The sequence below is a fragment of the Hoplias malabaricus genome, chromosome 1 (assembly GCF_029633855.1).
Source record: "Hoplias malabaricus isolate fHopMal1 chromosome 1, fHopMal1.hap1, whole genome shotgun sequence".
Classification (NCBI taxonomy): domain Eukaryota; kingdom Metazoa; phylum Chordata; class Actinopteri; order Characiformes; family Erythrinidae; genus Hoplias; species Hoplias malabaricus.
The window spans coordinates 47,994,695-48,020,547 of record NC_089800.1 but is presented as its reverse complement, the minus strand read 5'-3'; the positions used below and the strand labels follow the sequence as shown (position 1 = coordinate 48,020,547).

The 25,853-nt window shown below is 40.3% G+C and overlaps 4 protein-coding genes across 4 annotated transcripts; 1 reads left to right on the top strand and 3 right to left on the bottom strand.

Annotated features, from left to right (window-relative positions):
• Positions 1–1,479: 1,479 nt before the first annotated feature.
• On the top strand, positions 1,480–2,427 carry LOC136668784 (olfactory receptor 52I2-like). Its single transcript, XM_066646521.1, has one exon. It carries the CDS (start codon positions 1,480–1,482, stop codon positions 2,425–2,427), a length of 948 nt encoding a protein of 315 aa, XP_066502618.1.
• Positions 2,428–5,608: 3,181 nt separating this feature from the next.
• or55e1 (odorant receptor, family 55, subfamily E, member 1) lies at positions 5,609–16,979 on the bottom strand. The gene is made up of 2 exons (XM_066646408.1): positions 16,629–16,979; positions 5,609–6,593 (listed from the first exon to the last, which is right to left on the bottom strand). Exon 2 carries the CDS (start codon positions 6,587–6,589, stop codon positions 5,609–5,611), a length of 981 nt encoding a protein of 326 aa, XP_066502505.1. The 5' UTR covers positions 6,590–6,593; positions 16,629–16,979.
• LOC136664141 (olfactory receptor 52D1-like) lies at positions 13,062–14,006 on the bottom strand. The gene has a single exon (XM_066641219.1). It carries the CDS (start codon positions 14,004–14,006, stop codon positions 13,062–13,064), a length of 945 nt encoding a protein of 314 aa, XP_066497316.1.
• A 1,518-nt stretch (positions 16,980–18,497) lies between the features above and the next one.
• On the bottom strand, positions 18,498–19,454 carry LOC136666120 (olfactory receptor 52K1-like). The gene has a single exon (XM_066644134.1). The coding sequence runs from the start codon at positions 19,452–19,454 to the stop codon at positions 18,498–18,500; it is 957 nt and encodes a 318-aa protein (XP_066500231.1).
• Positions 19,455–25,853: the final 6,399 nt, after the last annotated feature.

Below are 25,853 nucleotides of genomic sequence, written 5' to 3'. Positions count from 1 at the left end.
AATGATATATTCAGGTTTGGAACAACACATCCTCATCCATATAATAAATAATAATAATACATTTATTTTTATAGTGCATTTCAAGATCCCAAAGTTCTTACAAAATAGCAAAACAAAGGGTATTATAAGGATCACAAGACAGCACAAATGATATTGGGGGTACGTAGTGGTCAATGAACAGCACAGAGCCAGAGGGTAAAATTGTGTCCCAGAATTAGCAGTCATTGTAGATCGTAGTAGTTTAAATGGCCATTAGCTTGAAATAGGCCAGAGTGTTGACAAAGCAGCAAAGTAAACAGTCTGTGGCATAAGGATGCACTCACCTCAGCTGTGACAAGCAACAAACGGGGGCAGCGTTAGGTGATGCCCCTTATCTATGAAGGCCTTGCTTATTAGTGTAAGAAAAGGCCACTCCACACCCTGCATGGACTAAAACAACATGGTTCCTTAGTTAAAGAGTCTGGGAGCTTAAGCAGTTATGGTCTGTCACCAACTAAAATCATTTGGCCTATTATGAAAAGAAAAAAAAACGTTTAATGGAGACCTTGAGCTGTTGAGCAGTTATTGCACTAATGTAAATTAAATATAGGGATTAAATATTTTGCACATAATTGCATTTTTTAAGTTATGTTTTGTCCAACATGATTTGAAAATGGGGCTGTATATGAAACTTTTTTTTATTAATGTAAAGATTTTACTGCTGTGTCCTGATAAAGAAAAAGTCTTGAGTTTAATTGGTTCTACTGAGTAATGTTTCCATGGCTTTTAAATGTACATCTTCACCTTGCTCGTATAACGCTCATTTTCTATTAAATGATGATATAATTTACTGAGTGTTCCCAGAATCCACAGAATGCCATCAAATAAGACATTCTTAATTAATTATTCCCAAATGTATTGTCTTTGCTGTAATTAAATTCATGTTGCAAAGATCACATTCATAATTAACAAAGTAAATCTTTTTGGTTCGGTCATTTTACTGATTTGTTTATTGAGTTTTTGTTTAAGATATCTGCTATTATTTCAAAGTTAGCCCTGCCCTTTTGCATGGTCAAAAGAGATGTTTTTTGATGTTTTACATTTAAAAGTTTGCTACAGGATTAGCTCAGTGCCAGGGGAGGAACAAGGAATATTTAAGAGTTCGGGTCAGGTCACACGGAGAGTAGGAGGCAGCAGCGTAACAGAGGCAGAACAGCCAATGACAACACTATGCACACACTCCTTAAAACGAAGCCTAAAATACACAGAAAACTGAAACATCCATCTTTTTCTGGTATTGGTCTTTTATGGGTTTAGGATGGAATTTTATGATATGTAGGAATTTTCTAATTTGTGATTTTTTGTTGTTGTTCATAGATGTAGATATATTAAAGTTGTAATATTTGTCTTTGAAGAGCAATATTGAACTATTTTTAGAAGATATTCACACAGCAAAAATACTAACATTTTGTATAATCAATTAATAGTCTGTCTCAAGGAATGGATTACCAACCAGTCTACAATTTTTCACATTCTGAATTCCAATTAATTGGATTTGCAGATCTTCAGATATACCGGCATTTGCTTTTCATACCCTTTCTCCTCATCTTAGTGTACACAGTAACAGCTAACTCTCTTCTGGTCATTATAATTATAAAGCACAGCACTCTGCATGCTCCCATGTACATTCTGATTGCACTAATTGCAGCTCTTGGGTTTGTTGTGCCAGTATGCATTGTCCCCAAGATGCTGGTTAGTTTTGCGTTTGGCATAAATGTAATTACTAAAACAGAATGTCTCATTCAAATGTTTGTTATTCATCTTGCGGCTAGTTTTCAGTCAAGCATTTTACTTTGGATGGCTACTGACAGACTTTTAGCCATTATTTACCCTTTACATTACCATGACTTTGTCAGTCTAAGAAATTCCCTCCTGTTCTGCTCTATACTGGTAACTCGTAATGTTGTATATGTAATTGGAATGGTTTGGCTGGTGGCACCACTTTCATTTTGTAAATCTAACCAAATTTACCACTGCTTCTGTGAGCACTCATCAGTGGTAAATATGGCCTGCGGTGATATTTCTAGGAATTATGTAGCAAGTGCAATCGGATTCAGCATTCCAAGCTCTGACTGTGTCTTTATAGTGGGTTCCTACACTGCTGTGTTTGTGGTTATATTTAAGTCTCCTTCAGGAGAGTCTCACCAAAAGGCCATTCAGACATGTAGCTCTCATTTAATGACCATAGCAGTTGCCTATTGTAGTGTACTTAGTGTATTTATTGGTTATAGAGTCAGTACAGTTTCACGTGATGTACGTGTGCTTACTAGTCTAATGTATCTCCTTGTTCCTGCCTGTGTAAACCCACTTATTTATGGGATACGAACAAAAGAAATCAGAGTTGTCTTAATAAAATATCTGAAGTTGAATAAAGTTAATGCACATTGACATTCTGTACTTCGTTTGTTCTCAGTTTACAAAGTATACTTATTCACTAATTAGTAGAAATATTTGTATTTTACAATTACACATTTTTTCCAGATTTTTTTTCCATGTAACTGTAGCTGCCATGGTGATTTGTGAATTACCACATAGACGAATTTATGTTCAGGTACTTATATTTAAAGTGAAGAAATCAACAGTTTGATTACTATGTTCATACTTCACTGCTTTGATGTTTTTGTTTTACATATATGCTTTGATGTTCTGTGAATTTGGAGTGTTAATTACGTTGTTTGTTTTCAGTGGCTGGTCAGATTTACTTAATAGGTTTCTATGCATATTAATACAGTACCCATCAAAAGTTTGGACACCCACTCAGGGAGGGTCTCCTTTGTTTTGGGCCATTTTCCACATACTGTGAATGTACAGTACCATTCAAACATCTGGACATCACATTCAATGGCTTTTTTGTTGTTTTTGTTTTTTATTATTTTCTACATTGTAAATTAATGTTGAAGACATTAAAACTATGAAGGAACACATGGAATTATCTAGTAAACAAAGGGTTAAACAAACCAGAATGCGTTTTTGTACTTTAGATTCTTCAGAGTAGCCAATACATTGTTCTCTCAATAAGTTTCATGAAGTTGTCACTGGGAATGGTTTTCAGTGAACAGCTGTGGCCTCGTCAAGAGTTATTTTGTAGAACTACTCACCTGCTTAATGTGTTTAAGAGCATACCCTGGGTTGTGCAGAGGTAAGGGCTGGTACAGAGTTCTATACAGTGAATAGCCCTATTCCACCAATGACTAATGAGAAGATGGGTCCAAATTTGTAATGGGTACTATATGTACACACGCGTACACACAAATTTAAGTTCACTGTGTTTCACAAGATATGTAATCACAATTTATGTAGCTGAATTCTAAAAATGTTTAAAAATATATATTTTTCTGTGTCCTTTATGTTCTTTTCGATATCGCACATCTGACTTGGGTCTACTGTAGCCCTAACCAATCTAGAATCAATCTGTGCCTCAAACAGGAAACAGAAATCCAATGACTTGAACAAGACAGAATCAACACAAATTCTATACAAAAAGCAACATATGATCAAGAATGAACCAGTCAAAGTGAAGAATTCTCATACACCACAGTAATCATGTCTCATTATAAAAAAAACTTTTATAATTATCTGCATAATTTTCATTTTCATTTATTCATTCTTTGTCTATAAACACTTATCAATTTCAGGCAGTGGGTCTGTAGCCTACCAGTAATCACAGGGCACAAGGAAGGAACACACCATGGAGGGGGTGCCACTTCTTCGCAATGTGACACACACTCATACATTCACTCACACCAAGGGAGTTGAGTTTGAACCCACAACAGCAGGGCACTGGAGCTATTTGACAGGGACTCAATTATCATTATATTTTTACCTGTTATTAACACCAACCCCACATTCCTGGGTGAAACTCATGTGAGATGCAGCACAGCCACTGCTGCATATTTTTTTGCTATCCATATTTTCCTGTTTTTACTGAAGTGAACCATTTTGGTGATATTTCTCTTAATAGCTAAATTAGTTTATTCATCTTGTAAGAACTTTTTAAAAAAATATAAATTATGATGTGTCTTTCTGTCTTGAGTACAGTTAGTTACAAACACAAAGTAAAAATGGGTGTTATATTGAGTAACAGGGCCATAAATTACAACATTTCTTAAGCCGGTTTGTGAGGCCTTCAGATACCCATACTTTTCAGGAATGTTCCATTCTGCAGCCAGTTAATACTAACAACAATAAAACAGGTGAAACACATTGCTAACTACAGCCATGGCAGAAACTGAAATTTTCAATTTTTATTGGAGATGGACTTGTAACCTTGAGATTTTGGTTCTCAAGTTCTCACTTGAGACAGTTCGCTTCTCCTCTTTCTGTTTTCTCCATGCTTAGTGTGGTGCACACAAACACAGTACCAAGACTGATTCAACCTCTCTCTTTTTTATCTGGTTTCATGTGTCCTTTTTATATTTTCCACACCTTGCTAAGGTTTCATGCTAAAGGTGAGTTTAAATGAGCAACACATGCTTGAAGCAAAGTTATTTACCCACAATTCTGAAAAATTATTGTAGTTTTGCATGAAATGATATCAATTTTGTCTTTTGGTTTCTCTTTTTTGGTAGCAATATTTCATTTTCTGGAAAATGGTGTCATGACTGTATAAGTCAACTTTTTTTTCAGTGTCAGCTACATATGTATATCATTAATATAACCCATGTTTTTAATTATGTTTAATGTTTTCACCAGCAAGTGATTTAATTGGGGTGACACTAATTAAGTGTATTGTCTCTCAAGACAGTTGGGGTCTTGTTGGATTCATTTAGCCTACATCTTCAACTGTGCAATGCCCTTTATTAAAGCACAACCATAACAAGCTTGTTAACCACTATGACTTTTATTCCCAGGAGGAGGTTATTAAAACCAAAACTCTTTGCATATTCTTTTTTTCTATTAACATTTCTTAGATGTCCTTGTGTAGTAAACTGTAGGGATTATAGGTAAATTCAATAAAACTTGAATCTGTGCTTAGTTAATTCACAGGTTTACATAATACATACTAGTTGGTCAATGAAAACACTGGAAATCCTTTCTTTGTAAATTTGTCACTTAGCAACACTTACAGGTTTAAGTGAATTAACAAATCAGTGATTATGGTTATTATTGCATTTTACACAGGAATGGGTTTATAACTTTCAGTAAATTACTTTCCTATAATATACAATGTAAACCGTATATTCATTTAATTAAAGGTGCTCAAGTACATAAAAGTATTTACATTTGCTTTCAAGAATTAAACAGTTGAGAAGTTCTGTAACAGAGACTGAAACAAGAAATCAACATATAAAAATAAAAAAGAGGTATTTAAATGGTTCTTGCTATGTCAAACACGAAAAAAGAACTAACTAATGCATAAACAGTGTCAAATAAAACATCACAAATTAACCCTTAAAACATTCTCTTTTTTTTTAAATATCAGACTCTTACAGCTCTTTTCAGTCCAAATAGCCATGGATAACATGTTTTGTTGTTGTAGTTTATGAATGCCTATGAACATCAAACGGCATGCCCAGCTGGCTACAGCTAAAATAACTATGAGGAAAGAAATAACTAGCAGTAATTGTATTCAACGATTCACAGTTGACACCTTAACTGTGACTCTATTTACATGCATTTTGAACTTTTTTAAGAGCACAGTCCTTATCTCTTTGGTTCGGACACCATAGATAATCGGATTTATGCATGCAGGAAAAACTATATATGTGACACCCAGAAAGGTGTTGACACCTATTGGAATTGGAATACTAAGGTTACGTGAAAGAAAAGTAACACTTCCCACAAAATAAAAGCACATCATTACAATTAAGTGAGTACCGCATGTATGGAAGGCTTTTGATCTGTGCTCTCCTGCTGCAGCTCTCAGCACAACGTACAGGATTTTTACATAAGAAAATAAAATTACAGATATATCAAATCCAACAAAACAAATGATAACAGCAACCCCCACTGCATTATTTTTGGCAATTGAATTACATGCCAAACTAACAAGAGCCATGTGGTCACAGTAGCAATGATGGATAACATTGGATCCACAAAAAGATAAAGGTGCAGCTAGACCAACCAAAGTGGACATAATTGAACCACTCCTAATCAATGTGAAAAGCAGCAGTTTTAAAAACATAGAAGAATTCATGATAGCAGTGTACCGAAGTGGATTACAGATAGCTACAGTACGATCCAGAGCCATTACTAACAGAATGGTAGACTCTACAGAAGAAAAGAAATGAATGAGAAACATCTGTGTCAAACATCCAAACAAGGATATTTCATTCAAGTCAAAAAGGAAACTGAGAAGCATGGCAGGAATAATTGCAGTAGGCACAATAATGTCTATCACAGCTAAGATAGATACCAGCGTGTACATTGGGTTATGAAGGCTCTTTGTATTTTTAATAACAAAAATCATTAAAACATTTCCAAACAGAGTTATAATGTAACTGAGGAAAAAAGGTAGAAAAAGCAGACGTCGGTATTGGAAGATCTCTGGAAATCCAACAAAAATAAATTTTGTATGTGAGAAGTTTGATCTGTTGAGTTCCTCAGTCATGGCACTGTGAAGATAAAACATACTGTAGGTTTTAAGAGAAAATCTTTAACTTAAGAGAAATTCCTTCTTATCACCCTAATCAACATCACAAAATGTTGCAGATTATATCTGAAGTACAAAAGACACTAGCTGGCATTTCTGAACTTGAATAATAAAAAAATGTTCCTACACTTTTATTGTCTAGTCTTACATAAAAATAAGGACTATTAGGAAGTCTCATTTTACCTATACTTTCAGTTATTTAAACATTTAAACACTCTTTAATTACTATCTTTTTGACAAGGAAACATGAGATTACCTGATGATATGTTTTTACCTGAGGTTATTTCTTGCTGTCTCCTTGGTTTGCCCGGTAGTTCATATGGAGAATTTGTTTCACCAAAATGAGTTTGGTACACAATCTTATGAATATATATATATATATAGTTATAGGCTGAGCTGGACCTTTTGCCCCACAGGACTGAAAAACAAATTGCCTTAGTAAATACTGACCAACACAGATCCATAGCAACATCATGTGTACATAACAGGCTGCAATGCCTTGTACAACCTGTAATTCATAACTCATAAGTTACAAGACTGTAGGATGTGGAAGCACACTGCATGTAAGCTGCTTCAATTTCTGACACTGAGGGTTTGTTTTAAGACTTATAGAATACTTAGTTACCAAATAAAGCTGAATATATAATTTATTCTTTGTAGCATCATTTAAAAAGCATATTTTATATTACTACCAGATTTATTCATATGCTACAGTTGAGAGTTCAACATATAATTGTATATATATTGTAATAGACTGAGTAAATGTCAGATGTCAGAAGCCCAATCAATGCCTCTCTGTATTCACAGAAAAGCAGAATAATCATCCTTTAGTATTCATTGAAAATTCATATAAAATACAAAAGATGCTTGTTAAAATGGTAAACTAATTTGCTTCTCCCATGGTGACTACAGTGTATTTGTTTCAACTATGCAGCACTTCTTATTTCTCTAATCAACCATCGTTTTCTTGTTAAAGAGGAGTGCTCATTAGTGAAAGACACTGTGAGGACATGCTTACACTGGGACATTGTTAACACACCCATTGCTAATTGGCCAGGCTCTAAAAACATAGCTGTTAATGTAAGAAACATGTATTTAACAATGGCTCATTACATAGAATCGTCTCAACCTGCACAATATTTTGATCACAACAGAAATAAAAGTAAATGACAAATAAGTAAATTCACAAATAAGTTTACATGTACATTTGCTTAACGTTGGATGACAGACTGGAGTACATCACTCTAGTCAAGGCATTTCCATTTTTGTTTTGTGTGTGTGTTTGTGTGTTTTCTTTTGCATGAAACAATTGTTATTTTAAATACTGGAAGGTATATAACAATGTTTAAAATTATTTAAGGGGCTCCTAGTCATGCAGTGTTTTAAGTAGTTGCCTGCGATTATTGTGATTTTGCCTCAGTTGTTTGGAACTGCGTGTCCAAGAGAGCAAGGTTAGCACTGTCTCTTGGGCTTCCTCTTGGTGGTAGCCCAGCCTTTCACCCATCGATAAAAAGGGTGCTAGGTTATAAGTCAGTGCAGGACATATGGGCTGTTAACATTCTTCTCAGCAAGTTCAGCTGTCCAATGACACTGTTAGGTGGTAGCATCATGTGATTGGGGGATTTTATCAAATGGATGAAATTGGCAATGACTGAATTGGTCTGGGGAAAAAAATGTGTGTAATATCCGCGACCCTGAAATGGAGAAGCGGAGAAGAAAATGATGATGATGATGATGATGATGATGAATTGGTCTGGGGAAAAAAATGTGTGTAATATCTCAGTTTGAGAGAGGCCCACCCCCTGAGAGTTTGCAAAATGCATAAAAAGTCAGCTCTTCCCAAGTGGGGTTTGTGTTGAATCAGATGGACTAACCCGTCCTTTCCACATCAGTGCTTCACTTTTGGGACACAGAGCCACCTGGAGACATGCCTCCTAGAGAACATCAGATAGCTATGCTCAAGAACATTTTTTTTCCATTCAGTTACTACACACTAGTGTAGACCCAGTGCTCATAGGTAGGTTTATTTCTGTTAATGATCAGTGTATTTTAACAGCTTTAAAATTCCCGTTCTGTTAAGTCACTAATTGTTTCATCATGATACAGAGGCCTTACAAACACTGTCATGGTCTACAGAACTCTGCAAAGCATTATTTACCATCAGAAGTTGAGAACGTGAGGATGGTGGATAAGGGCTCTGATGGTTGTGCCATACACTAAGCCCAAAGTGCTTCTCATTCTATTGCTTCGCTTTCCCTAATGCCCTTATAGGTTGCTTTAAACACAGTAATGGCTCGGTTTCATTCATCAAACTGGGGGATATGTCCTCCTTCCAATTCAGAGAGACCTTGTTGCAGAGCTCATCTAAAGGTGTATCTGTGAATTCAGTAACGTTCTGAGGTGGACAATGATGCAGGTTCCAGAGGGAGACGGTAATGAATAATCTGCCTACATTTTACAGGATGAGACCAGACAGCGGAGGCTGGTTCAAGGATGGGCAGGATGAGGTGATGGTTCAAGGCCAGCAGAGGAAGTACCCAGCAACTCTGCACCTACAACATCAGCAGCGGACTTCATGGCAAAACAGGTGCAGCGGTGAAACTTCAAAGCCAGCAAGGGAAATGACAGAGGAAGGGGAAGACCCCCTTCGTACCCTGTGTAACAACAGAAAGAGTGACTGGGAGAGTGACCCACCTTTTTGAAAGTGAGTCGAAGAGAGAAAGAGAGAAACATTGCTCTGGAGTACTTCTTAAATGCACGGATGCTAGAGGACCTAAGATGCTATTTTCAGCTCGAAATGTCTTTGAGTTTAAAGGCAGCCGTTTCAAAGCAGAAAGTGTGGAGCACATACTCAGGAGGTGCTAGATGCAACTTGAGACACCATACCGAGCAGTAGAGGCCAGTGATGAAGAAGCTGAGAGCCAAGTGACTCCCACAAGAGACAGTGGGGTGTGGGCCATCTGTTGGTGGTGTCGGAGAAAGGGGCATTTTGCCAGCCAGACAACAGCACCCTAAATATGGACAGTGACTCCTGTAAACTCTGGCTCCATGCAAAGTGGATGGAGAAAGGATTTGCTGCTCCAGCCTACACAGTACCCAGCAACACCATAGTTGATTTTACTCCCTGCGGGAGGGAAGTCATAACTGTGCAACTCATAACAGTCACCAATATGTGTCGATTTTGAGAGGGTGCAAAACTGTCAAGCCGGAGAGCGGAATGTGAATGTGATAGCAGCAATAGGGGCCATCTAGTTACTGTAGATGTTACTACCGTGTTTCCCCGAAAGTAAGACAGTGTCTTACATTCTTTTTACCCCCGAAAGTCCCACTATGTCTTACTTTCGGGGTGTGTCTTATATTGGTAAAAAATGTCGATTTTTGTTTTAACCATAAAATTAACATTTATTAACAACCTGAACAGTATGGTATTCACCATAAAACAGTTTTATAAAAGCAAGTGCCAAGAATGTCTTGTTACAACCGTATCATGACGGTGTTTCCATGTATAACATGTAAAACAATGAAAAACGGTAAGAACGAACAGTTTGAATATGTTATACTGGAAGATAAAACAGATTTATTCCATGACAACCATGGCCATGCCAATCAGAGAGGCCACCAGCGGCTGCACATGAGGGCACTGAGGCTGCGTGTTGGACCACGGACAACATTACTGCTGCTCCCGCGGCCTCCACATCCCTCCGCTCATTCCGCTCCAGATCCGTCCGCATCCCGCAGTTAATGCAGCAAAAGGTACCGGTACTATGGCTTATATTTTTCCAACGTACAGTTTACTATGTCTTACTTTCGGGGTACGTCTTACATTAGCCGACCCCCCTAAAACCCACACTGCGTCTTACTATCGGGGGTGTCTTACTATCGGGGAAACACGGTAGTAGTCCTGGCCAGAAAGAAAGATGGCAGTTGGTGGATTTGTGTCAATTACCTTTGGCTCAATGTTGTCATTAAGCCTGACTCCCAGACTCAGTTTGCTGGATCTGTGGAGCAGTGACTGCAGGCACTGTTAGTGAACAGTACTATTACTGGTATGGCCACTTTTGAGCAGTTGATGTAAGGAGTGCTTGCAAATGTCCCCAAAAACGTCTGCAAGGTTTACATAGATGATGCTCTGGTACACATGCCTGATTTTGCTGGTGCACCTGCAGACGTAGAGTGTAGAGCAAACTTTAGAGAGGTACCAAACTGAAGCATATGTATTGTGTTTTGTGGAGGAAGCTGTTAGCATTAGTAGTGGGATAGTGTGTGGGTTCCTCTGCATGCTCCAGTTACTTTCTACAGTACATTAACTCATGTTGGTATGTGAAAGGATGAATGTGTGATTCCATGTGACAAACTGGCACCTTGTCCAGGGGGTCATTCTAAATTGTGCCCATTAAATTGTGCCCAGGTGGGCTCTGAACCCATTGCGAACCTTAACTGGATAAGTAGTTACAGACACTCAAAGAATGAATGAATCAGTCATGTTTGATCAAGATTTCTTTTAAGTTCCACTAGGAGTGTTGAAAAAAACATTCATTCATTATCTGTAAGCGCTTATCCAGTTCAGGGTCACGGTGGGTCCTGAGCCTACCTGGAATCATTGGGCGCAAGGTGGGAACACACCCTGGAGGGGGCGCCAGTCTCCAGTCCTTCACAAGGCAACACACACTCACACATGGGCACTTTTGAGTTGCCAATCCTGTGGGAGGAAAACTGAGCAGCCAGAGGAAGTCCATGCAGACACAGCACAGGAGAACACACCAAACCCACAATCTATATATATTTTTTGTTTTTTCAAGTTTCAAATAATTTGTAAATATTTACTGTATATTTTGCGAACATTCCACACTGTTGTACATTTTTATTATATGTATTTGCACCATGGGCCTTCAGAATAAAATTTGCCATGTGTGCATGTTATTTATTTAAACTTACAAGATGTTTTGAAGGTCGTTTGATTTCTTGCTGCAAAGTCCTTAGTGAGGGTTTCTGTATAATGAAAGCAGCCTAAACCACACCTCTGATGAGGTTAAGCATACATTTCTTCAGTATTTAATTTTGTTAAATAAATTTATAAATGAGGGCGCAGCAGGTAGTGTCGCAGTCACACAGCTCCAGGAACCTGGAGGTTGTGGATTCGATTCCCGCTCCGGGTGACTGTCTGTGAGGAGTTGGTGTGTTCTCCCCGTGTCCGCGTGGGTTTCCTCCGGGTGCTCCGGTTTCCTCCCACAGTCCAAAAACACACGTTGGTAGGTGGATTGGTGACTCCAAAGTGTCCGTAGGTGTGAGTGATTGTGTGTGTGTGTGTGTGTGTCTGTGTTGCCCTGTGAGGGACTGGCGCCCCCTCCGGGGTGTATTCCCGCCTTGCGCCCAATGATTCCAGGTAGGCTCTGGACCCACCGCGACCCTGACTTGGATAAGCGGTTACAGATAATGAATGAATGAATGAAATTTATAAATGTGTACTGAAATATTTAGATTAGTAATGGACTGGAAAAAAACAAAACATATTAACTCCTGGGCGTTAATAAAATAAAATACAACAAAAGTTGTCCTGACTTTTTATGTAAAAAGTAAAGAGCAGTGAAAAAGTAGTTAAATAATAATTTCCTAATTGCCTAAAAGTAATCAGAGATTTGAACATAATTGGGCCATAACTGGGGCAGGAGACAGCAGAGCAAAAACAATAGTACCAATTGAGAGTGCCAAATGTTAGTGGACCACACGAGCAAAATCAGGCTGGAGAGTATATGTGCTAAAGTTCACAAAGTACCCCCTTTTTAGGTATTTCAGTGATCTATTTTCTTTTCAGTTCAGAATACAAGCTGAGGCCATTTACTATAATAAGGTTTATCCATGATATCCACTTTAATATCACAAATAAAAATGAGCACCAATACAAAGTAAACGTATGTAATTAAGATTAAAACACATTTTTTCTACACAGAAAGCAAATTCACACTCATTCTTACATTTTCCCATATTACAACTAACTTTTAAATAGAGAACTGAAATTATTTACAACAAATATATTTTTTGTCAAATCTAATACATTTCCTAATTTGAAATGGACTCCAAGTGAAACATATGAAAAAATAAAAGTATAAACTCACTCAGTCTTGAACTACATTTTTAAACACCTTTAAATACATTATTACAAAAAAAAATAAATAAAAAATAAAAATACTCCAGTGCCTTTATTTGTTTGAATTCAGAGTAATTATACTTCATGTGTATTCATACAATACCAGTAGGACATGATTGTTTATGAGCAATTAAATATGTAAGATGTCTAAATATTGATCACTTTCAGAACAAAATTTTATCAACAAACAAGCTATTTTAAAAGACAAGAATGAAATGTTCTTCTAAGGTAATTTAATGTTTGTTTTAATATATGAGATTTCCAAGTATTAGTTCCTCATCACTATTACTGCGGTAAGACTTTTAGGTTAAAAAATTTAAGAAACTGTCGCCTTATTTCTTTTGTTCTGATTCCATAGATGATTGGATTGAAACAGCTTGGAAAAAGTATATATAATGTACTTATAAAAACACGGATATTGGGAGGAAAATTATTCTTAATTCTATATGACATAAAAGATGTCATGGCAAATATTAAACTAAATGTGATGACAATTATGTGTGTTATACAAGTGTTAATAGCTTTCATGCTGGACTTCCCAGATTTCATAACAGAAGCAAATATTATTACATAAGATACAGCAATGAAAACAAAATCTGCAGCTGGTATTAGAAAAGCAGATGTAAGTCCGAGTAAATTATTAACAGAAGTATCTCCACAGGCCAACTGAACCAGCCCCATGTGTTCACAGAAACAGTGATCTATCTCATTTTTCTTACAAAAACGCAGTTTTCCAGCCAAAGAGATTATTATCATATTTAGGAGTATATTTCGAATTACTGGCACAATAACAAACCTTAGAAAGTTGGACATTTGCATATATTTGTGATAAGAAAGTGGCCTGCATATAGCAAAAAATCGATCCAGAGCCATCCACATAAGTAAAGTAGACTGATATGAGCCTATATACTGAACACAAAATATTTGTGTTAAACAGCCCACAAGTGAAATTTGATTCCAGTCAAATAAGAAACTGAGCAACATGTGTGGTACAAATATCATGGGCATACTCAGGTCCACAACAGCCATTAGACAGATTAACACAAACATTGGAGAGTGTAGAGCTCTCCGAGATATAATTAAAAATATCAGAATAGAGTTTGAGGCAGTAGACAATAAAAACATCAGGAAATATGGGATAAAAAGAAAGCACCGCCATTCTCCCAAAGAATAAAAACCATTCAGTTTGAAAATTGTGAAAGAAATATTTTCTGCAGGAAGATCTTGCATGCTGTCAGCATTTGTGTTTCATAACAGACACACCCACTACTCCTAAGACAGATACAGATACAGACAGATATTTGGACTGCTATTAATAATTATAGATTTTTCCACACTTGTTCCAAAATTTTCAATTTTTGTTTGGTTAATTTTACATTACAGGACACATGCATTATTCTCTTTGTCCTTTATATTCAGCCTATAGTGAAGTGACAATCATTTACAAATAATGACATACTTGGCAGCAATTTTTTTGGTGATTCATTCATCATGTATGTGATTAAAAATTTAAAATAAATAATAATAAAAAAGGAAAGAAACTGCATTATAAGCAAAATCTTTCCAAGGTTTTCAAGAGTCTTAGAATCTATTTCATAACAGCAACAACTTTCAGTTGTAAAGAAAGCTATGCATTACACACTTTGCTTTGTGCAAAGGCATTAATAATTGATTGATTTTTAACAAGTCACTTATGTATCTCCTCCTTATTCCTGTCTGTTGATTAAAGCTTGACATGTGTCTTTGCTTCTTTATAGAACCAATGTGTTCTCAGGGGTCTGTGCTCTATTCCTTACAGCTTTGAGCTGGCATGGAGGGGCCTTCCATTGCCTCTGACTGCAATAGAACACACATTCTTATCTAGGATTTTAAACATGGCCTTAAATAGTGTTTGATCTAGGTAAAATAAATAGAGATTAACATTGAGATGTGTCATAGCAGTTTGAAAACAATTTTGCAGACTTCATTAGAAGTCAGACTTCATTAGTCATTAGAAGTAAAAATAGCCACTAACATATAAGTGAGACAAGACAAGACTCAACACTGGACTAACTTTTCCTATATGGAGATATGTAAGTACTGCGAAAAGGCTCCAACAGGACTCTGAACGGTTATTCTTCTAGAAAAGCCCTCCTGGGTCAGTGACTCCACTCCCTGCTGATGTGGTGTGATGGTGCACTGGAAAATACTGTATTTTCTTCTTTAACTCCCTTCGTCATGTTCTCCTGTAAACTCCTGTGTTGTTACTTTTCTGTTCAGGGTGCTTATTTATCTTTATCAGTTAGAACAATGTTCATAGGCACTAAGGTGGAATTTAATGTGGAATGGAAATTTTGAATAAAAGTTAAATACTGCAATGAGGGAGCTGAGATTATAGTTTTTTGTGTCCAAAATGTTCAGTAAATATTCTGGGCAGATTTATTATATTGATTTTCTAACACTATATTCTGTGTTTGTTTGTATTTTTTTAAAGTGATGGAAATTTACCAAGTAAAATTATATATATATATATATATATATATATATATATATATATATATATATATATATATATATATATTCACTCATTCATTTTCTGTAACCGCTTAGCCAGTTCAGGGTTGCGGTGGGTCCAGAGCCTACCTGGAATCATTGGGTGCAAGGCGGAAACACACCCTGGAGAAACTTTAAAAAACTCGACAAGAAAGCCTTATTCAGAAAGTGTTTCGATGTCACCAACGATTCCAATTTATCTCTGATGGCCTTCTGGAAGGATCATTTCCACATACTAGCTTGTGTTCATCTTACTGATAATGCATGGGAGCAAGTGACCTACAGTACAATGAATTCGGGATGGAAGAAACTCTGGCCTAAGTGTGTGCCAGAGCAAGATTTTGAAGGATTCGAAGAAGAAATTGTTGATGACATCGTTTCCCTGGGCCAAGGCATGGGGTTGGAGATGAATAATGACGATGATGAAGAACTTATGAATGAGCATAGTAAGGAACTCACCACTGAAGAGTTGCAGCACCTTCAAATAGAGCAAGAAAAGAATTTGGCTGAGGAAATGTCTTCAGAGGGGGAGGAAGATGGGAAGAAATCTCAAGTTCAGTAATTAAAGAGATGTGTGCAAAGTGGGGGGAAAAATCTTTCCCTAACAGTGCGGTAGGCAACAGGAGCTTAAACATGTTCAATGACAATGTGATGTCATATTACCGTAAAGTTTTACAAAAAAGGCAGAAACAACAGACATTGGACAAGTTTTTTCCTTCGATCTCAAAGCGACAGACAAGGGAAGTCGCAATGCCAGTTGTTCTCATGGAGGGGGATTCCCCTTCCAAGCAGTAATTCCACCCTTCCTCCCCACACCTCCATCCACTCACGCCATCACATTGCATTCAAAAAGGTAAATTTTCTTATGTTTAAATGCTTTCTTTAATGTTAGTATGTTTATTTAACTCTTTATGAATTGTATTATAACTGTTATCATTAAAAAACATACCTATATAACCTTTAACACTTATATATTAGTGAGTCAACAGTTATTTCTATTTCCTTTCATTCTTATGGGGAAAATAATTTCGGATAGCAAACATTTCGGATTACAACCAACTTTCTGGAACGGATTGTGGTCGTTAACTGAGGTTCCACTATATATTTAAACAGGTTCTCTTTTTTCAGCTTTCAGTTATCTATGGAATTCTGAATTACAAGGGGAAAAATAAATTTAAGTGTATGTTCCTGAGACTAAGTTCCACATGATTTATTTTTCCTGCCTATTATACACACCAAAAACTGTTGTACATTTGTACATGACTTGTAAAATTTTAGCCATCAAAAAAAACTTTTTTCCTTCTACAATTTCTTTTTTACCTTCTAATGAGACGCACCTGAAGGGTGGTGCAGCAGGAAAGTGTCGCAGTCACACAGCTCCAGGGACCTGTGTGGTTGGAGGTTGTGGGTTCGAGTCTTTGGCTGTGAGGTGTTTGATGTGTTCTCCCTGTGTCTGCATGGGTTTCCTGGTAGTGTCGCAGTCACACAGCTCCAGGGACCTAGAGGTTGTGGTTTCGATTCCTGCTCCGGGTGACTGTCTGTGAGGAGTTGGTGTGTTCTCCCCGTGTCCGCGTGGGTTTGCTCCGGTTTCCTCCCACAGTCCAAATACACACGTTGGTAGGTGGATTGGCGACTCAAATTTGTGTGTGTTTGTGTTTCCCTGTGAAGGACTGGCGCCCCCTCCAGGGTGTGTTCCTGACTTGCGCCCAATGATTCCATGTAGGCTCTGGACCCACCACGACCCTGAACTGGATAAGCGCTTACGGATAATGAATGTTACCAGCTTTTGAATCTGTGACGTATTTCCTGTTAAAACCAGGAAGCGAGTGCAAGCTCAAGTTTTTGAAGCGAGGAAAAAACGGGAGCGCGCACTGAAAGTAATTAAACGAGAGCGCGGAGCTACGCAGCTATTGCTGTTTTCGCTCGGTATTCACGATTCTGTGCGCTCGTTGAGTCTGACTTGCTCGATTTAGTGTTGTTTTTGCGCTTTCGCATAAACGACTGTGATCTCACTCCATAGGGGAAAACACTTTGTTGGAGGAGCTAGATTTAGCATGCTGTGCCAGCATTGACCACAAGGGAGCAGTCCAACCCAATACAGTGCCCACGGCTGAAACACGAGCAAACTACCCATCACCAGCCACAAAAGTGGCACATTTTTTCAGTTGCTCTTAATTATAAATGTATAAATTTTATATATAATTAAGAACAGCTGAACAAATTGTCTTTTTTCTGGCTGTGTGACGGCCAGTATGCTCATGTTTCGGCTGTGGGTACTGTCTTGAGTTACACTGACTTTCTTGTGGTCATAGCTGGTACAGCGTGCTAATTCTTAGCACCTAATTCCTCAAAAAAATTTCCCATGTTCGGGAGATGCATGAGGGGGGAAAAATCCACCTCCACCTGCTGGTCAAAGCTGGTATAACATGCTAAATGTTAGCCTCCCCCCCCCCGTAACTTTCAGGTGCACCTCATTAGCAACACACACTCACACCTATGGTCACCAATCAACCTAACAACGTGTGTTTTTGGACTGTGGGAGGAAACCGGAGCACCCGGAGGAAACCCACACGGACACGGGGAGAACACACAGACAGTCACCCGGAGCAGGAATCTAACCCACAACCTCTAGGTCCCTGGAGCTGTGTGACTGCGACACTACCTGCTGCGCCACCGTGCCGCTATAGCAAGAAGTGAAGAATTTATTTAATGATGCTGCTGTTACCAGTGTTGAGAAGCATTGACTGGTTTTATAATAAGATTAAATAAAAAAACAGATGCACTGAAAACTTCTTTAAACAGTCCAGACACTTTTATTTCATCAATCAAAAACAGCATTGAAATCACATTTAGGCAAACAATAGAACAAATATTCTATCCTTAAAAAAAACTATTGGTACTTGAATATTTACATAAAGTGTAGATTGAAGCCTGTTTACAACTTGTTGACTGCTTTGGAAAACAAAGGGATCACATGGCATATGGGAAAATAGATAGAATATATATATATATATATATATATATATATATATATATATATATATATATATATATATATATATATGCCACTTGATTCTTTTGTTTTCCACATATATATATCATATCAGCAAGACAGTTCATCTTACGAGTACACATAATTACTCAACAGGTTAGTATATCATATCATATGCTACAGACTACCACACTGACTTATTGTGGTTTTACACGATTAAAAATCTTTAAAAACTGTTGTCTTATTTCCTTTGTTCTCACACCATAAATGATTGGATTGCAACAGCTTGGGAAAAGTGTATACATTGTGCTTATAAAAATACGGCTGTTGGGAGAAATATTATTTGTAATTCTGTACGACAAAAAAGCTGTCAGAGCAAACACCAATGAAAACGTGATGACGATGATGTGTGTTACACAAGTGTTAATAGCTTTCATGCTGGACTTCCCAGATTTCATGACAGAAGCAAATATTATTACATAAGATACAGCAATGAAAACAAAATCTGCAGTAGCTATTAGAAGAGCAGTTGTAAGTCCGAGTACATTATTAACAGACGTATCTCCACAGGCCAACTGAACCAGCCCCATGTGTTCACAGAAACAGTGATCTATCTCATTTTTCTTACAAAAATGCAGTTTTCCCACCAAAGACACCATTGTGATATTTAAAAGCCCGTTTCTAATAACTGACACAATAACAAACTTCAGAAAGTTGGATATCTGCATGTTTTTGTGATAAGAAAGTGGTCTACATATAGCAAAGAAGCGATCCAGAGCCATCCATAAAAGTACAGTAGACTGATACGCACCAACATATTGAATACCAAAAACTTGTATTAAGCAGCTCACAAGTGAAATCTGATTCCAGTCAAATAAAAAGCTTAGCAGCATATTCGGTACAAAAAACATTGGCATAAGCAGATCCACAACAGCCATGAGACCAATTAACACAAACATCGGGGAGTGTAGAACTCTTAAAGAAATAATTAAACATATTAGAGTGGTGTTTGAGATGGTAGACAACAAAAACATAAGAAAGTATGGAATGAAAAGAAAGCGCCTCCATTCTCCCAAAGTGTAGAAACCAGTCAGTTTGAAACTTGTGAAAGAAATATTTTCTGCAGGAAGATCTTGAAAAATGCTCAACACCATTGTACAGTCAGATTTTGTGTTCCAAAAACAAATAAAAGCTTGCTACTCATGATTAAAAAAGCAATGTTTTCTATTGCTACCACTTTATAGGATTTACACATGGAAACATGTTACTACAGGACATTTATATAATTTAGTTCAATATGAATTATTTAAATGTCAATTGATATTAGTTCTTCTAGTCCTTACATATCATCATACAGATAATCAAAGATGTATACTGTACTCTGCATTGTACAAGTGCAACGAAGAAAAATAATGGTCTGCTCTTTAAAACATTATTCTATAAAATATTATCTTTCAACTGCTGATGTTAGCTTGACATTTACTTCTCCTTCTATATAGAGACAGGTCTGTTCTCATAGGTCTGTGCAGTATTCCTACAGGATTTTGAGGTTGCACAGAAGAGCCCTGTTAATCTCCATTCTTTCTATATTAATCCTCTACAAACTTGCAGTGGTCTATCAAATATGACATGTCCTCCAAAAAAGTATTTAAGCATGCGCCGAAAATTTTTAAATATCGGTTTAAGATTTGGAAAATTGTTCTTTTTATAATGCACCAACGATTTTCAGTGGGTAATTCTGAAATTTCGTTTATAATATCTGTGCATCATTACAATTGTCTATTTAGCTATTGGCAAGGATCTCTCTGGTTAAAAACTAGTTTAGTCTGATTATTATTCTCTGAAACTAGAGATACAACAAAAAACAACCAGCTCACAAAGCAATACATGTTGTGTAGTGTGCATTTTGAAAGTCATTGAGTGCCCAGTTGGCATTAGTCTCAGGTTCATGGTCTTTTACATTTGCAGTTTGAACTTTTATTTATTCATTCATTGACTGTAACCGCTTATCCAATTCAGGGTCACGGTGGGTCCAGAGCCTATCCGAAATCACTGGGCGCAAAACAGGAACACACCCTGGAGGGGACGCTAGTCCTTTGCAGGGCGACACACACTCATACCTATAAATGTTATTGAGTCGCCAATCCACCTACCAACGTTTGTTGTTGGACCATGGGTGGAAGCCAGAGCACCTGGAGGAAACCCATGCGGACACAGAAAGAACACACCAAACTCCTCACAGACAGTCACCCAGAGCGAGACTTGAACCCACAACCCCAGGATCCTGGAGCTGTGTGACAGCGACACTACTTGTTGTGATGCTGTGCCACCCCAGTTTGAAGTTTAAATAAAGATTTCGCTAGGCAAGTTTTACAGCCCCAATTCTAATGAAGTTGGGACATTGTGTAAAACGTAAATAAAACAGAATATGATGATTTGCAAATCATTTTCAACCTATATTCAACCTATATCTCCTGTCCCCGAGATGGCGGCGAACCCAGCCGCTCCTGTCCCCGAGAAGGCGGCTTCCTCGGCCGCTCCTGCTCCTGAGAAGGCGGCGTCCACCGCCGCTCCTGCTCCTGAGAAGGCAACGTCCACCGCCGCTCCTACTCCTGAGAAGGCGACGTCCACCGCCGCTCCTGCTCCTGAGAAGGCGGCGTCCACCGCCGCTCCTGCTCCTGAGAAAGCAGCGTCCACCGCCGCTTCTGTTCCTGTGATGGCGGCGACCCCCGCTGCTTCTGCTCCTGTGATTGCGGCGTCCACCGCCGCTTCTGCACCTGTGACTGTGGCCCTGGCCTCTTCAGGTTGTGTCCATAGGCCGGCCCCAAGAACTTTGGTGCCAATCCCCAGAACTGTGCCCAGGCTGGTACCTCAGGCTTCCCCACAGACTCTTGCCAGTCCTGGGTACCCTTCTGTTATTTTGGATTCCCTGTCTGTTCCTGTCCTGGTTCCTGTCTCTATCCACGTCCCTGTACCTGTGTCTGCCTTTGTCTCTGTTCCTGTCCCTGTCACTGTGTTGGTATCTGTCCCCGTAATTTTCCTAGTCCCAGTCCCACTGCCAAGTCATGTCCAGTCCCCATTTCAGTCCATTGTCTCCTTCCATCCAGTCACAGCCTCAGTCCCGTCATCTGTCCAGTCCCAAATCCCTGTTTTGTCACCTGTACAGTCCCAGTACTTAGCCTCAGTCTCGTCACCAGTCTTGTCCCAGTTTTCTACACCCATCCAGTCTCTGTCCACATCCAGTGTCCAGTCAAATGTTCTGTCACATGTCCCTGTCCAGTCTTCTTTTACTGGTCCTATCTTGTCTCCCTTGTCTACACCTGTTCAGTCTCAGCTCCCGTCCAGTGTTTCAATCTAATTTCCAGCACCCTGTCTTGACCTTTGTCCAGTCATGTGTGCCTACTCCTGCCCTGTCTCTGGTTTTGTCCTCTGTCTTGTCCCGAGCCCTGTCTCCTGTTTCTAGTCCTGTCCAGTGTCCGTTTCAGTCTAGTCTCTTGTCTAGTTCCTTGCTCCTCTCCTGCACCAGCTCTTGGGAGTTCTAGGTTTACGCACACCAGGAGTTGCACGTTTTGGAGGGGGCATCTGTCACGTCGTGTTTGTTTTCCTAGCCATGTGCTCATTTACCACATGGCTCTGTTTATTCTTCCTGTCTCCGCCCTCTCGTCTCCTTTGTAGTCCTGCCCTCTCGTTATTGTCCCCAGGTGTTCCTTTTTCAGCGCTCTGTGTATATATAGTCCCTTTGTTTCAGTGTTCCCTTGTCGGTTCTTGTGTGTGTAGATGTTTCTTTGTCTGTTGTCTTACACATTACCACCAGTTCACAGTTATGTTCCTGTTCTAATGATGTTCTACTGAGCTCTAGTTTGTTTTCTTGCCTCCTTGCTCTTGTTTGTTTTCTGTTTGTGTTTGCCTTGGTTTTGTTTAAATAAATCTTCCTTGTGTGTACGTCCCCCTCCTCACCCTCCTTCAACTGTGACAGCTTGTAAATGACTGAGCCCTTCCAGGATGCTCCCTTTATGCCCAATTATGACACTCACATGTTTCCAATTAACCGGTTCACTTGTGGAATGTTCCAAACAGGTGTTTTTTGAACATTCCTCAACTTTCCCAGTCTTTTGTTTCCTCTGTCCTGACTCTTTTGGGACGTGTTGCAGGCTTCAAATTTAAAATGAGTGAATATTTGCAAAAAAACAATACATTTTTTCAGATTGAACATTAAATAGGTTGAAAAGGATTTGCAAATCATCATATTTCTTATTTTTATTTATGTTTTACACAATGTCCAAACCTCAATGGAATTGGGGTTGTATTATAGAGCATCATTCATACACAATGACAACTCAAAATGCTTTTCAGAAACAAAAGGACAAGGTACTGGGCAAAAACAAGAGTTTTTGCTGGCCAAAGCTATTTAGTGAGAAGTGGCAGGAGAATCCATGTGCCAATTGTGGGGGTGGGGATGCTGACATGGTGCCAGCAGTGAGGCCACAAGACATGTTTTGTAGGCTCAAGGGCAAAGTCATAGCTATTGCAGAAACAAAACTGGGTTGGCCAGCCTTGGTAGTTGTCATGCCTCTGTAAAAGTAAAACGATGTTACAGGGTGCAGCGGGTTAAGCAGCCAAGTGTCCCAAATATTCATCTTGACAACCGGTTCATCTGTGCGCCTGTGAGGCTCTAAGTAAAGTGCTTCATATGGTGAAACTAGATGCTGTGTGTTGATGGGTGGCTCGGAAACAGGCCAGAAGCTAACCAGTCTGGCCATGGAAGTTAATATGTGGGTTATTTCAGTAGGCGTGCAAGCTCTATTTGTTTTTATATTGACAGTAAAATGTAAGGACTCTGCTGCTGAGGCTTCCAAACCCAGTCTTCAAGGTTTTTTCCATCCTCGCTTGAGGTGTCAGGTGTGTATTTAACAGCCATCCATTCCATCCATCAATTATCCACCGCTTATCCGGGTCCGGGTTGCGGGGGAAGCAGTTGGACCAACGAAACCCAGACCTCCCTCTCCCCAGCCACCGCCTCCAGCTCCTCCGGGGGTATACCGAGGCGTTCCCAGGCCAGTTAAGACATGTAGTCTCTCCAGCGTGTTCTTGGTCTGCCCCGGGGCCTTCTCCCCGTTGGACATGCCCGGAACACCTCACCAGGAAGGCGTCCAGGAGGCATCCGGACCAGATGTCTGAACCACCTCAACTGGCTCCTCTCAACGTGGAGGAGCAGCGGCTCCACTCCGAGTCTCTTCCGGATGTCCGAGCTCCTAACCCTGTCTCTAAGGGAGAGTCCAGACACCCTGCGGAGAAAACTAATTTCAGCCGCTTGTACCCGCGATCTCGTTCTTTCGGTCACTACCCAAAGCTCGTGAGCATAGGTGAGGGTTGGGACATAGATTGAACGGTAAATCGAGAGCTTTGCTTTTCTGCTCAGCTCTCTCTTCACCACAACAGACTGGTACAGAGCCCGCAATACTGCTGATGCTGCACCGATCCACCTGTCAATCTCACGCTCCATCTTTCCCTCACTCGTGAACAAGACCCCGAGGTATTTGAGAGAGCACTCCACCCTTTTCCGACTGAGTACCATGGACTCGGACTTGGAGGTGCTGATCCTCATCCCTACCGCTTCACACTCGGCTGCAAACTGGTCCAGCAAGAGCTGGAGGTCTCGGCTCGATGAAGCCAACAAGACCACATCATCTGCAAAAAGCAGACATGGAATCCTGAGACCACCAAACCAGACACCCTCCGCCACTTGGCTACGCCGAGAAATTCTGTCCATAAAAAGTATGAACAGAACCGGTGACAACGGGCTGCCCTGACAGAGTCCCACTCCTACTGGAAACCAGTCAGATTTACTGCCAGCCATACGAACCAGACTCCTGCTGTCTTTGTACAGGGACTGGATAGCTCGTAGTAAAGAGCCCAGTACCCCATACTCCCTGAGCACCCCCCACAGAATACCCCAAGGGACACGGTCGAATGCCTTCTCCAGATCCACAAAACACATGTAGACTGGTTGAGCAAACTCCCATGCACCCTCCAGGATCCTAGCGAGGGTAAAGAGCTGGTCCTGTGTTCCACGACCGGGGCGGAATCCGCATTGTTCCTCCTGGATTTGAGGTTCAACTATCAGTCGGACTCTCTTCTCCAGAACTACCGCATAGACCTTACCGGGGAGGCTGAGGAGTGTGATCCCCCTATAGTAGGAACACACCCTCCGATCACCCTTTTCAAAAAGGGGAACCACCACTCCAGTCCGCCAGTCCAGAGGCACTGCCCCCAAAGTCCACACGATGTTGCAAAGACGTGTCAGCCAGGACAGCCCCACAACATTCAGAGCCTTGAGGAACCTGGGGCGAACCTCATTCACCCCCGGGGCCCTACCGCCAAGCGGTTTCCCTACCACCTCGGCCACCTCAGCCCCAGTGATAACCCCCCCCCCCCCCTGGGGTCCCCAAGCTCTGCTTCCTCTGCAGAAGACATGCTGGTGGGATTGAGAAGATCCTCGAAGTATTGCTTCCACCGCCTGATGACGTCCCCAGTCGAGGTCAACAGTTCCCCACCCCCACCATATACAGTGTTGGTGGAAAACTGCTTTCCCCTCCTGAGTCGCCTGATGGTTTGCCAGAAACTTCTCGGAGCCGACGAAAGTCGTTTTCCATGTTCTCACCGAACTCCTCCCACACCTGAGTTTTTTGCCTCAGCGACAGCCGAAGCCGCAAGCCGCTTGGCTCCTCGGTACCTGTCGGCTGCCTCCGGAATCCCCTGAGCCAACCAGGCTTGATAGGACTCTTTCTTCAGCTTGACAGCCCCCCTCACCCGGGGTGTCCACCTCCGGGTGCGGGGATTGCCACCCCAACAGGCACAGACAACCTTGCAGCCACAGCTCCATTCAGCCAACTCAAAAATGGAGGTCCGGAACATGGCCATCTGATCCAACTCACCACAAGGTGGTGATCAGTTGACAGCTCAGCGCCTCTCTTCACCCGAGTGTCCAGAACATATGGCCGCAGGTCAGATGATATGACTATAAAGTCGATCATCGAAATGCGGCCTAGGGCATCCTGATGCCAGGTGTACTTGTGGACACCCTTATGCTCGAACATGGTGTTCGTAATGGACAAACTATGACAGGCACAGAAATCCAATAACTGAACACCACTCGGGTTCAGATCAGCGGGGCCGTTCCTCCCAATCACGCCCCTCCAGGTCTCACTGTCATTACCCACGTGAGCGTTGAAGTCCCCCAGCAGAACAATGGAGTCCCCAGAATGAGTGTTCTCCAGCACCCCCTCTAGGGTCTCCAAGAAGGCATGGTACTCTGAACTGCTGTTCGGTGCATAAGCACAAACAACAGTCAGAGCCCTTTCCCCAACCCGAAAGCATAGGGAAATTACCCTCTCGTCCACTGGGGTAAACCCCAATGTACAGGTGCTAAGCTGGGGGGCTATGAGTAAGCCCACTCCTGCCTTACGCCTCTCACCCTGGGCAACTCCAGAGTGAAAGAGCATCCAGCCCCTCTCAAGGAGATTGGTTCCAGAGCCCATACTGTGTGTCGAGGT